The sequence below is a fragment of the Cololabis saira genome, chromosome 14 (assembly GCF_033807715.1).
Source record: "Cololabis saira isolate AMF1-May2022 chromosome 14, fColSai1.1, whole genome shotgun sequence".
Classification (NCBI taxonomy): Eukaryota; Metazoa; Chordata; class Actinopteri; order Beloniformes; family Belonidae; genus Cololabis; species Cololabis saira.
Genome location: NC_084600.1, coordinates 41109824 through 41126211, shown reverse-complemented (window position 1 = coordinate 41126211; position 16388 = coordinate 41109824). Strand labels below are relative to the sequence as shown.

Below are 16388 nucleotides of genomic sequence, written 5' to 3'. Positions count from 1 at the left end.
TTGAAAAGCATGCCTAAATCAAATGTATTTGATTTATGCAATGGTGAAAAAATTGGCAAAATAAATGAAAAACTGCTGAAGAACCATGTTCGGTATTCGGCCAAGTGTTTATTATTATTTTCGGTTTCAGCCACAAATTTTCATTTTGGTGCATCACTAGAAATTACAGGTATTTACTAGGTTAATATTGGTAACTACCAGTCAATTTACCATGTAATTACTCTGAAATTACATGAATTATTTATAAGTACCAGGTAATTACTAAGTATTTTTCTGCAAACTACCAGGAAATTATAACCTATATTTGAGGTAGTTACCAGCTAATTACACTTCAATGACCATGTAGTTACCTTGTATTTACTATACATTTCATGGATAACTACCGGGTATTTACCCATTCATTATTGATTTATGTATTATCAATGGATTGGTGCATGTACCCCCGAGGGTGTAAATGACTCTATTGACCTTGTAATTAACCTGATAGTTACCATGTTTTACCTGGCAATTGGCAGGTACTTACCTTGTAGTTACTTGCCCAGTAATTCTATTTCCTAAGTATTTACCCAATAAGCACAGACATGTTTACCTGGCTTTTACTCAGTAATTAAAGTGAAACTGGACTGTAAAAGAAAGCGTGTGTTGTTTCCATAATATTACCTGGTACTTCCTCATTAAATACAGAAATAATTACCTGATATTTACCCATTAATTAAAGTGAAAGTGAAAGTGTTTCCATAATATTACCTGGTATTTGTAGATTATAGGCAAGGCAAGGCAAATGTATTTATATAGCACAATTCAACACAAGGTAATTCAAAATGCTTTACATTGACATTAAAAGCAGCAAGACATAATTAGACAATAAATAACAAATAAGATTGAAAAAATTCCACGTGCGTGCACCCCTTGTGGTGCACAAAGGCCATATAGGGGTCGTGTGACATGAAAAGGGTATTTGTATTTGTACAATTACCATGTAATTACATGGTAAATACACATAATTACATGGTACAAGAAAATACGTAATAATTACCTAGTACTTACTGGGTAAATTACCCGGTAGTTATCATGTAATTACCTTGTAAATACAAGGTACTACTAGGTAATTACAGTGTAATTTGGTATTACCTGGTTATTACTGTACTGTAAAAGAAAGGGTTACCGTTACATGGATGCACGACTCGGCAGCCGTCTACCACGACTCTGAAATCCTCCTGCAGCTGATGAAACGGTCACAGCTTCCTGATAAGAGACGACGGCCTCTCGGTGACTCACCTCGCCGTTTCTGATGGGTTTGATGAATCCTCGCGTCACAGCCATCCGGAACAGCGTCTCGCTGGCCTGACGGCGACAGGAAGCAGTTACTAACCCGTCAAAAGCAGATGTTCAGGTGCAGATGGAAGAAATGCATTTGCAAATGAAGAAGGCAGCAGCTCACCAGGTTTGCCATGTATATGGTCAGCAGCCCTCTCCTGGTGAGGAACAGGAAGCAGATTCTCAGTCAGAACAAAGTGCAGATCCAATGAAAGCTGGTAACCTGAATAGGGCTGCAACTCACGACTATTTTAATAGAAGACTAGTCAACGACTATTGAAACCATTAGTCGACTAATTTTTAAATTTAGTATGAGGTTGCTTTAATTATGTGGCAAATGATAATAAACACCAGAAAGATGGCACTACAGCCCTGATATAGTGGGACTGTTTTCTTCATCCTGCTCCCGCCCGCAAAACTGAGAATTCATGCTGCACGGCACACAATAATAGAGATGCATTGATTTAGTGTCTTCTCCCGTCCCGCAAGAGAAATGTTCAGACAAATCTGTCTGATTTAATGTTAACATGATCATTGTGGAGTTTGATGAATAATTGACAGTTCATAGACACCTGACTGAAAGTTAGATTCAAATCCATCATCGTCATCATCACACAAGCTTTTTCGCCTTTCGCGCTGCATCAATTATGTGATTGAGGTTAAAGCAACGAGAGTAGCTGTGAGTGGCTCAAATAATACTAATAAATAACATGAAATAAACAAAGTTAACGAATGAAACAAATTAATTTAACAAATGTAAATAGGCTTAATATCTTACCAAGGAGAGTCCGTTTCGTTCAGCACTCCGACGTGCTTTCTCTTCAAATGCATTACCGACGTGCTCCAGTGAAAAGCAACGTCGGCTTTGCAAACCTTGCAAGTATCTTTTTATTCGCCGTATCGAGGCTAAAATGCTCCCAAACTTTTGAACTTTTATTACCTGCAGCTGCTGAGACGCTATCGTGCTGCGCGACTCTCGGCAGAGATTGTATTGAAGTGAGACGCCTCACTCCGTTGGAAAAACACGTCTGGCGACAATTGTGGACAATGGAATTCATTGTCGACTATTTTGATTATCAATTTTTGTCGACAACGTTGACGAATCGTTGCAGTCCTAAACCTGAAACACCTCAGTACCCCCCAAAACTACAGGTCGTCTCCTATGTTTTACTTGGCACTACACTATACTACAGCAGAAAGACAGACAGACAGACTCCCACCTGCTCTTCCGCTCCAGGAGGATGGCGATGTAGGAGGCCGGCAGCGCCGCCCCGAACCCCGGAGACCAGGAGTTGAACCCCCCCAAGAGTTTCCTGGGACAGAAAGGTTAAATATCTCTCAGATACGGGGGGGGGGTCATTACAACACCTCTGAGTTTTATTTATTTATTCTTTATTTCATTCATTGATAAAATAAAACAACAAACAATTTAATATGAACACAAACGTTCCTAAATTCTGAATGAAAGGGAGCAGAAAGAAGAAGAATCTTATTTAATCTGCCCCTTTTTCCAAGAAATCAATTTACAAAGAACGTAAATTAAAAAACAACAACAAAGTAAACAAAAAAAATTAAATAAAATATCTGCCGGCCGACACAGACAGACACATTCCTTTTTTAGTTCCCAAGTTACAATTCAGTTAATACCATTCAACAACAACAAACTATGTTTATACCTATCATGACGATGGGGATGTCAATCAAACATAATTAACATATTTCATTATATTTCCTTAACATACTGGCTTTAATTGTTCTTTTGAATGTAATGTTTGATTTGGATTCTTTGATTTCTTTGTTTAGATTGTTCCATAAACTGATTCCTTTCACAGAAACACAACGTTCCATCAATTTAGTTCTGAATCTTGTTTTTTAAAGATCTCTGTTCCTTTTAAGTTATACTTGCTGAGTCAGCAGAAAGGCAGGTTAAGAAGCCAAACTAATGACTTAAGCCATTTTACCCTCTCAACTTAGCAGTCGTCTCAGGAGGAGAAACACAGACGATAATGAGCTTTGAGCCAGAGTTTCCCAGATCGTCTTAAACACGACTAGATCAAACTGAGACTCATGATGAACCAGACAGCTCCAGGTTCTGCTTAGATTTGTCCGCTGAATAAGCTCCCCCCTGCAGTAAAAGTGCATTGATTGTTGTCTCTTTCATACTGGCACAGTAATGGTTCCTTTTATTTGTACATAGAACTGGTGGTATACAAAAGAAATCAAATCCCAATTGGTGTAATGTAGGCCTGTATTGAAAAAAAAATAAATCGATTTTCCGATTCTAAAATTGATTCTCATATTAATTCCTAAAATCGATTCGTATGTCTAAAGATCGATTTTTTTTTCATCATTACATTACAACTTTTGGTATTTTTTTTGTTTTTGCCCAAAAAAGGAATGTTTTGTTGGACACAAGAATAACTGGTGCCATGTTTTTGCCTTTAAATATGTTTAAAGGTATGAAAACATTGAAGTTTTCAGTTATAATTGCATAAATGGTCTATTTTTCATTACTTTATATACTTTTTTGGGGTTGCATTTGCATAAAATGCTAAATACCAAAATAAAAAACCGAAATAGTACGAAAATGGAAAAAATGTAAACGGAATGTGGGAAAAAATAAAACCGATTTCATCCGTTTCTGTTTCCTCCCTGGATCTGTTTGATTCTGACCCACGATGTTTCTGAAAGCAGTTCTATCAGCATTCTGGGAGGTGATTGGTCCTTACAGCATCATTAGCTGCCAATACTTGCTGTTGAATCTCAATATAATACTAGTATTAATATGTTGCAGAACTACAGTCATATAATTCATGCAACAGCTCAAAAAACAGTTTTAACAGTTTTAATAACACTAACTCAAATCAATATCAGAATCGGATCAAATCAAATCAAATCTTGACATTTGAATCGATCCCCAGCCCTGGTGTAATGGATGAACTAGTTTTCAGGTCACCAAACGTTCGACCAGCATGCATCATTTTTTTCCCACATCTCTTGGACAAACTGACCTGAGAACACAGAAGAAAACGATGTACAGGCCTCCATTGGCGGTGAGGAAAGAGGACGACCACAGGATCTCCGGAACAATCCTCTTTAAATAGTAATCTTTCTTCCTTCTCCGCAGAAGCGCCGCTATCTGCAACACAGAGGTGAGATCTGTTAGCAGGTTGGAGACTTGTAGTTCTCCAGACCGGTCTTGGTCTCAGAACACTTTTTTGTTCTCCTGGTCTTGTTTCGGTCTCGGGTCTCTGGGTCTCGGACTCGGATAATTGAGAGTCCGTTTCACACCAAGGTGACAGAATCTGGTATCAGCAGTTCTTCCTCTTGTTAATGTACAGTTTTGTAAACTATTTTTATTTAGCATTTGATTAAATGTTTTGGTGCATCTGCATGTGTCTGTATTTAATTACAGTTTTGTGTTTATAACAGCCTTATTTGAATAAATATATGAATAATATTTGCATATCATTGTGATTGATTAAGCATCAGGTCCATTTCAGTGATGCTGATATACAGTGTAATCTGTTCTACAATAATGCAATAATGTAAATAATGCAAGTTCAAGTCGATAATTGTGTGTATAATAAAAATAATTATTAAAAACCACAATCATATGCTGTAACAATAACAGTTTCTACCTCATACTGCTTGTATATATGTTATTAAGAGCCACTTTTGTCTATTTGCTGTTGCTACTATTTAAATCTGGGTTCAGTGAGTGAAATAACCGGAGTCAAATTCCCAGTCTGGCATGATCATACTTGGCGAATAAAGCTGATTCTGATATCAGTAATATTTAAAATTCAGGTTTCATCTCCAAATTCAGTCCAATTTAAATCAGTAACATTTACTATCCATTCCTTTTCTGAGTCTTTCTGAGAATTTCTAGTGAGTTCAACATCATCATCCACTTCTCTGTTATTGTGCTGCAGTTGAAAACAAGCTCATATGGAAACTAGCTGAACCAGGATGGAGCTGATGTTCTACAACTTACACAAATGATGAAATAACTAGGTTTCTTTTTGGTCTTGAGCTGAACTGGTCTTGGTCTCGGTTTAGCCGGTCTCGTCTACAAGTCTAGTATGTTGCAGGAATGTATCCCATCATGAGCTGACCAATGAGCGGTCCATACAGGGCATCACAAATTACTAAACAGCTCTGGCACCGCTAGAGCTTCCTTTAACCCTGGACCATGTTTTACATTTAATCAGATCGTCCAACACGGTCAGACTAGACCAGGGGTCGGCAACCCGCGGCTCTAGAGCCGCATGCGGCTCTTCAGCCCCTGGAGCTTTTTAAAAAACGTTTGACCTTTTTTTTCTTTTTTTCCTTTTTTTCTTTTTCTTCCTTTTTATTCTCGACATTTTGATTTTTTTCTCAAAATTTTGACATTTTTCTCGACATTGCAACTTTTTTCTCAAGATTTTGACTTTTTTTCTCGACATTTCGACTTTTTTTTCCGACTTTTTTATCAAGATTGTACTTCAACATTAATATTGACATATCAACTTTTTTCTCGACCTTTCCACTTTTTCTCGACCTTTCGACTTTTTTCTTGACATTTCCACTTTTTTCTTGACATTTCCACTTTTTTCTTGACATTTCGACTTTTTTAATCAAGATTTTACTTCAACATTAATCTTGACATATCAACTTTTTTCTCGACCTTTGGACTTTTTTCTTGACATTTACACTTTTTCTCGACATTTCCACTTTTTCTCGACCTTTCGACTTTTTCTCATCATTTCGACTTTTTTATCAAGATTTTACTTCAACATTAATCTTGACATTTCGACTTTTTTCTCGACATTTCGACTTTTTTCTCGAAGTGCATAATGGAAAAAAAAAATCTTCCCCCAGTTATAACTAATACAGATACATGCAGCATGTGTTGCCTTCATTCTAAGGCTTATACAAGACTTTTCATGTTTTGCGGCTCCAGACATATTTGTTTTTTGGTCCAATACGGCTCTTTCAACATTTTGGGTTGCCGACTCCTGGACTAGACGCTTGGAGGATGCAACAGCAGGAGGAGCGTGTGGCACTTTGACAGCTACTTTACTACTGGCCGATGCATTTATAGTTCGGAGTTATTCATTGTAAACACCTGTTGGTTGTCAGAGGAGCCGGCCGTGCCAGGGCTCGTGCTGCAGGGATTCGGGCTACGGTGCCAACCAACGGATGAATCTAGGGCAAGGTTCACCAAACTGCAGGTTCAAGTCAAGTCAAATTCAGGTTCAAAACATATATTTACACTTTACACTGACACTTTATACTTTTATTTATACCACTACAGTCACTCTATTGTAACATTTTTTTGACATTCGTATATTTATATATTTTTTGTACATAACGAGACATGCCCTGTTCATTTTATTCTATTTTATTTCTTATTCTATTTGATATTTTCAACGTCTTGCTGCTCAATTGTCTTGCAATTGCCCCTCGGGGATAAATAAAGTTTTCTGAATCTGAATCTGAATAACCCCGTCAGATGCGAAATGCCTGCATGAGTTAAGGTATAACGTAACTTAAATAAAATGTTCAAACATGACTGTTGCTCTGACACATGCACCCACAGGGAGAGCCGGGTCCCAAGGCCGGGGTCATTTCTGCAGATACAGCAGCACAGTCCGCTGATGAAGCACTTTTACACGTTTTATTGCAACAGCTAAATCTGTTTCAGTGTCCCAAATCCAGCTTTTTAATCAAGCTCATCTGATTTGATATTGCAGTAATTTATTCTGATGCCACACAAGATTAATAGAAACTTCTCTCCACTTTACACTTTCAGGAGATATTAAACATCTTGTAAACCTGAAGAAACTAAGACTTAGAGCTCTGTTGCAGAGTTTTGGTGTCCCAAATCCAACTTTTTCTTGTAAAACAGGTTAATAAAGAGGCTGTTTTGTAGGTCAGGACACTGAAAAGTCACTGCAGGTTAAAGCAAACCTGCAAAAGTTTCCATCACTGACAAAAACAGACACGAAAAATAAGTCGTAATGACTTCAGGCTAAAATGTCAGTTGGTGAAATGGTTTTCCTTGATTTTCTGCAGAGTCAGTCGATGAGGCAGTTTTACATGTTTTTATTGCAACACCTAAATCTGACAGGCAGGATTTCAGTTGTATTAACACACAATTTATAATCAAGCTCATCTGATTTGATATTGCAGTAATTTATTCTGATGCCACACAAGATTAATAAAAACTTCTCTCCACTTTATACTTTCAGAAGATATTAAACATCTAGTAAACCTGAAGAAACTAAGACTCATAGCTCTGTTGCAGAGTTTCAGTGTCCCAAATCCAACTATTTATTCTTTGACAGGTTAATAAAGAGGCTGTTTTGTAGGTCAGGACTCTGAAAGGTCACTGCAGGTTAAAGCAAACCTGCAAAAGTTTGCATCACTGACAAAAACAGACACGAAAAATCAGCCGTAATGACTTCAGGCTAAAATGTCAGTTGGTGAAATGGTTTTCCTTGATTTTCTGCAGATACAGCAACACAGTCAGCCGATGAGGCACTTTTACATGTTTTTATTGCAACAGCTAAATCTGACAGGCAGAATTTCAGCTGTATTAATACACAATTCATAAAGATAATTCATAATCAAGCTCATCTGATTTGATATTGCTGCAGATTTTATATTGCTGCAGTAATTTGCTCTGATGCTACACAAGATAAACTTATCTCATAAGATATTAAACACCTTGTAAACCTGCAGAAACTAAGACTTAGAGCTCTGTTGCAGAGTCTTGGTCTCCCAAATACAACTTTTTTCAGCTGTATTAACACACAATTCATAAAGATACTTCATAATACTTCAAAATGTTATTGCTGCAGTAATTTGCTCTGATGCCACACAATATAAATACAAACTTCTCTCCACTTTATACTTTCAGGAGATATAAAACTAAGACTTAGAGTCTGTTGCAGAGTCTTGGTGTCCCAAGTGCAACTTTTTCTTGTAAAACAGGTTAATAAAGAGGCTGTTTTGTAGGTCAGGACTCTGAAAAGTCACTGCAGGTTAAAGCAAACCTGCAAAAGTTTCCATCACTGACAAAAACAGACACGAAAAATCACCCATAATGACTTCAGACTCAAATGTCAGTTGGTGAAAAGGTTTTCCTTGACTTTCTGCTGCAGAAACCCGTGCTTTGCATGAACTTTGGCCCCTGGTTGTGGCTAATGTTTACCAGGTTTGACTGCACTAGCCTCGGCGGCTAAAGGCTGATTTGCAGAACCTACGGCGTAAGCTACGCCGTAGCCTACGGCGTAGGGTACGCGGCGACGCGCACCACGCCGTATGTTCTGCGTCGGTGTAACGCGGAACCATGAATCAGGCTTTGCAGGAGCTATCTCAGTCCCTGCATGGCTGTTATTAACACATAAATACAGTTATAAACTTGTCACCAGGTAAAGAGGAGCGTAGATCTTCAGGGAAACCTCCAGAGCGCTCTTCGTCACGTCCAGGGCGGCCTGCAGGCAGGACGGGTCCCAGGTGTGGCCGATCTCGTAGCAGTTGTGCGGCAGCTTGCTGAGAGCCGCCATGACGGAATAACCGGGACCGGACTGAGGAGGAGGGGGCGCGCAGCGCGCTCACGGGGAGGCGGGGGCGCGCAGCGCGCTCACGGGGAGGCGCCTCCTCCACACGTCTCTAGTTCCCGAGATATTTGTGTCTGTATTTAATGACAGTTTTGTGTTTATAACGGCTTTGTTGGTTTATTAATATCATTATTATTATTATTATTATTATTATTATTATTATTATTATTATTATTATTATTATTATATTATTATTAAAATAATATATTATTATTATTATTATTAATAATAATAAAAGTATGTTATTATTATTATTATTATTATTATTATTATTATTATTATTATTATTAATAATAATAATAATAATTGAATTATCATTGTTATTAATGTTATTATAGTTACATTATTATTATTATTATCATTGTTATTATTATTATTATTATTATTAATTTTATTAGCAGGAAGCGTGCAGGAAAGATTGCAGCAGACCCCTCCCAACCCGGACACAAACTGTTCCAGACTCTTCCCTCTGGCAGGAGGCTGCGGTCCATCAGGACCAAAACCTCACGCCACAAAAACAGTTTTTTCCCGTCTGCAGCTGTCCTCATCAACAAGGCTCCGGTCCCCCCTCTCCCCCGTCTACCACAGACTGCCCCCCCATCCCACTCTATGTTACATTAATGTAAAGACTCCAATCCTGACCTTATGCGTTACATTAACGCACATCCTAGGTCACCTTTGTACAGACTCATATCTGGCACCTCATATTGTACATTTCTGTTTATACATTTTATCTCTTATATAGTTGCTTTTATATTTGTATTGTATTGCACCAATCACCACAACAAATTCCTTGTGTGTGTCTAACAACTTGGCAATAAACCCTTTTCTGATTCTGTTTCTGATTATTATTATTATTATTATTATTATTATTATTATTATTATTATTATTATTATTATTATTATTATTATTAATTTATCCTTCATTTATTTAGACTCAGGTCCATTAAAAAAAGACAAACAAACATACAACAATATTTAAAAAAGACAGTCATACCAGTGTTTCCACATAGCAGACTGTTATCTTACAGCACTGAGGACTGGGTTGGTTAACATCATAATAATGGCATTACAAGAGCTATTAAGTCGACATATGAATTTGAACATCAATCGCCTCAAAAAAGCATGAAAAGTGATAACTTGTACTTTACAAAAGAGTTCACTTCCACAAGACCATCTTGGTTTCCCAAGCAAAATACGCAGACAATCGTTGTACGCAACCTGTAATTTATGGATGCTGGCCTTCTTAAATTTAATCCATAAGGGTGCAGTATAAAAAGGCCAAGGGGTCTTTATAAATGAGGTCCCAGGACATGCCGTGCCAGGAACCTCCTCCTCACCCACCGCTTCCAACTGGAGAGTGACTGAGGACAGAACAAATGAGTGCCGGGCCACTCTACGGAGCCCCTAAAGGGACTCAGATTTTTTTTATATATATAATGAGTTTTACGCGCGCGTGAAACCTAAATTATGGTTCCGCGTTAAAACGACGCAGAGCCTACGCCGTAGGGTATGCGTTGGTGTAACGTGGAACCATAAATCAGCCTTAAAGGTTTCACGCGCGCACGTAAAACTCATTATATATATAAAAAAAATCTGTGTCCCTTCAGGGGCTCCGTACCTCTTGGCCTGCACCTTCAAATCACACCACTTCTTATTTTTCTTCAACAGATCTGTCCGTGGCACTCACCGCGTTTACAGCAGCAACGACATGCTGCCACTCACTCACTTTATTTTTGTTAGTGATGCCACTACTGTGACCACTAAATAATGTGGTTTTCCTGTCCTCCACCTCATCCACAACATCTCCATCTCAGTCTCCGTGAAATTTAGTGGCACGGTTGCTCGACACGTCTCATTCATCCTGACGCAGCAGGAACAGACTGCAGGAAGCCGCTGCGCATGCTCAGCAGGCTCATTTATATGCAAATACAGTCATCGTGTAGTTTGCATTGCCCATTTATGGTATGAAGTGGGCGTGTAGAGGGCGGGATATGAGGCAAATTCACCTGCGCAACTTTCCAGGTGGAATGTGATTTATAAAGTTCGTGCACACGGTTTTAAAAATCAGGATTTTTTTGTGCGCACGCCATTTTCGGCTTTTGGGCGCACGTGCACTTTTAGTATGAATCCTACACACTCTTTTATAAATGAGGCCCCTGGTCTGTAAACCTGCAGCTTAACTTCATTACTTATGCAAAAAATTATATAAAAATAAAAGGTTTGAAGGCAATATGAGTGTTTGAGGTTTTGTTTAGCCTGCTACAAAAACCACGTGTTTAACAGGCTGTTCACACTAGTATCTCACCTTTCACCCTGAATCTAGTTCCTCAACCGGATGTGCAGTATGATATTTAAACACACACACAGACAGAGCTAGGGTAAGTAATGCTGACAGCGGTTAAACCCCTCTGCAACAGGCTGATATCAAACCTCTTTAAAAATAAAATAAAGATAATTCCAAGGATGAGCTACATGAGTTTAATATGATGTTCAACTTTCACCCAGAAGTCAAAACTCAGTAGTACACAGATTCATTGATACGATGGAGGCAGGAGTCTGTTTGACAGAAGTTTATTTATCCAATTTTTCACAGATTCAAAGATGCTTTATCTATCCCGAGGGAAATTGATGAATCAGTGCCAGCATCCCTCCCACAACGGTGGCCGGTAGTGCTGCTGGGAGCTCCTGGTAAAACAGCGACAGTGTCTATGACGCACCGAGACGCCGTCTGGTGACATCAGGGTGACCGGAGCAGGCAAGCAGAGGCTGTCCTTCCTAAAATAGCAACATCCCATTGTTGGAGTTAGGAGAGCAACTGGGCTGAACTGGGTTGAACTGGGCTGAACTGGGCTGGACTGGGCTGAACTGGGCTGAACTGGGCTGAACTGGAAGACGGTGAAGAGCCAACAGCACCCCGTTCTGACTCCAGCTCAGCTATATGAACTAAAAAAATACACCAAGAGAGGGTTAAACAAAAATTGGAGGACCTAGTGGACATTAATACAGTTGTAATCATGTACAAGGCACACAATAATATACTCCCACCCTGCATGCAGGAGCTGTTTGAAGTTAGGGAGTCAAAATATCCACAAAATATCCACTTAGGGGGTCATGCCGGGGGGACTGCCAATGGGAATTAGCCAATAGGCTACATTTGGGTGCATCTGCTTTTATTTTGTAAATGCATAATGATGTGCACTGTCCCTCCTTACCAAATAAATAAAATTGAAATTGAAATGTATTTTTAAGAAAATGGGTGTACGGACCAATACTAAAAGCAACTGTGTATCAATAAAGGGGGTCCAGCTATGGAATCATTTAGAAAATGAACTAAAACTATGCACTACTGTAACCAAATTCAAAAATAAGTTCAAAAATAAAATATTAAATAAATATAAAACATTGATATGATAATATTATAATAAATACCATGATGGTAGCAAATTGAGTGTTTGCATGACCGCTCTCCGCGGCCGTTTAGCCGAGGAGTTGGTGAAGCAGCGCCACATCATACCAGGTCCCTGTAAGCCACTTGGTATGTTAAAATTTTTTTTTTTTTTTTTACACACCCTACTCTAAACCTCTGCTCTCCGCGCTGTACAGTCTCTTGCCAAAAACCACTTAATTTATCACTCCTTTTTAATTTATAGTATGTTTTTTGTTTTTGTTTTTGTCTTTAATTTTTTGTCTTTGCTTCTTGTCTAGAAACCTCTGTTACTTGTCCAATATATCCATTCTTTTTCAATGTTTGAACCCAAATTATTAGTTTTGTTTTGTATAAAACCTCCTGAGTCGAGGTTCATAAAAGGGTAGGCATAATAAGCCTCGGCTTCAGCCTATACCTTTTCGGTGCCATTTAATATATTGGACCTTTTTTTTTTTTATGTTGTATTATGTTGTATCCAAATGGACCGAAATAAAAAAACTCAAAATCAAACAAATCAGAATCAGACAAAGAACTGCAGCACTCAAACCCCCCTGGCTGCCCGAACAAACAGCACACAGGAATCCAAGTGGGAGCAGCCACACACACACACACACACACACACACACACACACACACACACACACACACACACACACACACACACACACACACACACACACACACACACACACACACACACACACACGCTCTGGTAACAGGTGACAGCCAATAGCAGATGAGTTGCTATGGTGGTGAAACCACAACAGAACCAGGAACTCCCATGAACAGAGCTGTAGGGGTCACTGCATGTGTTGCCCCCAGTTCTCTTTGTATCTGAGTCGGGGGGGGGGGGGGGGGGGGGTAATTAAACTAACATGAACACAACTGAGCTGAGATGCACGATCATAACAAAGCTTCTCAAGGATAAGGTTTGATTAGATTTTTTGGATTTGAAGATTTTATTTCGAACATGCATGTTAAAAAAGAATACAAAAAAGTAAAAAATAACAGAATACATAAATATATATATATATATATATATATATATATATATATATATATATATATATATATATATATATATATATATATATATATATATATATATATATATATATATATATATATATAGTGGGATTGAAGTAAACACTTATCCAGTCCTACCCCTGAATCTACATACATTCTTACATATAACAAGAGTTTCAATAAGCTTACTTATAAAACACACATATCTACTTTAATAACTGTTTATTACAGTGATATAATACTCAATTATGTGTATATATAAATGTAGTAAAAATCAAAACAAATCAAGGCAAACTAAACAAAACAAAACAAACACCCATCATTTAGTTGTGCTACTATGTATGTATGTAATAATAGAAGTAATTATAATGTATAGTATTACATTATCATTACTTTACTATAATACTACAATATAATAAAGAACAATAGACAGCAATGATATAACAATATACTTGAATAACTATATAAGAGTAGATATGCTGTATATACTGGTTCATATATTTACCTCCAATTATATACATAAAAATTACTATAAATCTATATATCGACATATCTACATATAACTATAAATCAGTATATATTAATGGAGATATAGATAGCTTGAAATATGTAAATTTCATTAAAAAAAGGAACAAGTTCCCACATATGGCGTGAGTTTGGGTGGAAATGTCTGATAAGATTCTTTATCACACCAAAACAAAAAGCGTATATGGATGAGAGTAAGACCAGATGTTGGAGACGGTGCGGCTTCAGGGAGTTACCCACCGGCATGTTTTCTGGGAACAGTGATACAACCCTTTTGGAAAGAGCTTCACAGGACACTGAAACTAATATTTATTGCTGATCTGACTTACGAGTTCTCTGTACTTTATTTGGGAAGGACTTATTTCCTGACAGGACGGTCAGATGAATATCTATTTGGCATTTTGATAACTGCCGCTAAAAAAGCGCTCACGAGACATTGGTTGCTCCCTGAGGCTCCCACAATAACAAACTTAGCTAATTATATATATATATATATATACAGTATGTATATATATATATATATATATATATATATATATATATATATATATATATATATATATATATATATATATATATATATATATATATATATATACATGTATATATGTATATATATGATGGAAAAGATTACATTTAGCGTCCGTCTCCAGAAAGATTTGTTTGTAAAATTGTATACGAAATGAAATGAAATGAATGAGGTATTGAATAGATAAAACTTGTTTTGTTTTTCCCCTCCTTCTCTCTCATATTCTTGAATGATCTAAAGACACTAATAATATCACATCATTATCCTTATTCTCATTCTCCACCCAACTGAGAATCATGTTATTTTTCTTCTGTATGGAGGTTTTATGTTTATAGTCTGTCTCTCCCAGATTGTATAGAGTTCTTTGTAGTTTTTGTTTTTTTCTTTCTTTTTTCCTTTTCTTATCTCTTAATATGTTTACTTAAAATGAAAAAACTGGATTGTGGATAAGAATATTACTGCTTTTACTTTGTGATATGTACTGCCATACCTAAATAAAGAATAAAAAAAAAAAAATACAGCACAATCTCAGGGTTTGAAGGATGGAATCTGCTTAACGACGGGTCACATGTTTGGCTACACAACAGAGAAGATGCATCGCAGAAGTCAAGAGAATAAACAGGATGTTCTATGATGTCGTATCTGTGGCAGAATAATGACATGAGGATCCATTTACCCCTGGATACACACACATCTACATACTGGGTGTGTAGCTACTGGAGGAACTGACTACACGTCATCAATACCTGGCAGCACAAATGAACCAGCTGATAAAAGATTGGATATGTGGAACGTTTTACCCGAGGCCAAACCCTCCTTATTGTGGGGACTGCAGATGCAAATTAGCCTATGGCTAATTCTGGTGCAATGCATCAAATGTTTACATTTATGTTTTTAATTGCATATGGTCCCTCTCAAATAAAATTTAAGGAAGTAAGTTAGACTACCGACTACCAACAATCTGCATCTCCACAACACAGAGGCTCCCTTGTTGGGAAATGTGTTGGTAACCTTTTGTTAAAGACAGAAAAACCCACAATGCTCCCTGAAATAACTTGAAACTGACCAAAAGTACTAATAACTGGCTAAAGAAGAATCATCAAATCAAACGAATTACACTGGCCAGGAGAAATTAGATGTCAGGCATCTTCGTGGCCAAGCTTTGCACCGTGGTGGCAGCATCACCTTCCTTCAACCGTCCCAACAGATTAGTGTAGTGGCTGTTTGTCCAGGTGAATTATTAAAAAACTCAAAGTATCAAACTAGAATAAACTACATCAAATCAAACGGCCACTGAGACACCTGGGGAGTGAAATTACGCCGGATAAACAGAGTCCATTGTCCAGGCCAAAAATAAAGTTTCTTGAGGTTATTACATTATCAAACAAACAAACAAAGAACAATGCGCTCCAGCTGCCCGGTACCTTCAAAATAAAAGTATGGTTAAGTACCAAAATAAACTTAATCAATACTAAATATCATAAACAAACTAAAAGTGTGTTCCCAAAACTAAACCACAAAAACTATCTAAATAATAAATTATTAAATAATGCAAAAGTGACAAATGGCTCCAACATAAAATGAAAAACCCACCCTAAAGTGAAGATTTGGCAGATGGAATCTCTGGAAACTTTATTTTTTTGCCTGGACAATGGATTCTGTTTATCCTGCGTAAATTCACTCCCTACATAAAGGGTTTGGTTAATTGGTGATTCTAAACTGAGTGAAGAGAGCTGTCCCTGAATGATACTGCAGATAAATGGAGGTATGGCATGCGGTTAAATTATTTTCATTCCCAGGGATGCCAGCTAATTTGTTCTGGCCAGTTTCATTTGTTGAAACTGGCCTAGATTGGGCTTGCCAAGTCTCAACTCTGTGAACCCTCTGCAACGCCAACTAGCTCTGTGGAAGTCGTACAGCCACGGGACCAAAAGATCCTAGCAAAGGGCCT

General features: G+C 37.6%; 1 protein-coding gene across 1 annotated transcript in view; it reads right to left on the bottom strand.

Annotated features, from left to right (window-relative positions):
* The window catches only part of tmem135 (transmembrane protein 135), a 28936-nt gene extending 20039 nt beyond the window's left edge, over nt 1–8897 (bottom strand). Inside the window, exons 1-5 of the mRNA XM_061739215.1 lie at nt 8736–8897; nt 4329–4456; nt 2538–2630; nt 1442–1475; nt 1279–1344 (exon numbers count right to left, since the gene is read on the bottom strand). Coding sequence (XP_061595199.1) covers nt 1279–1344; nt 1442–1475; nt 2538–2630; nt 4329–4456; nt 8736–8873 — 459 coding nt within the window. The 5' untranslated portion in view covers nt 8874–8897. The remainder of the gene's footprint in view (nt 1–1278; nt 1345–1441; nt 1476–2537; nt 2631–4328; nt 4457–8735) is intronic.
* Between the last annotated feature and the right edge of the window lie 7491 nt (nt 8898–16388).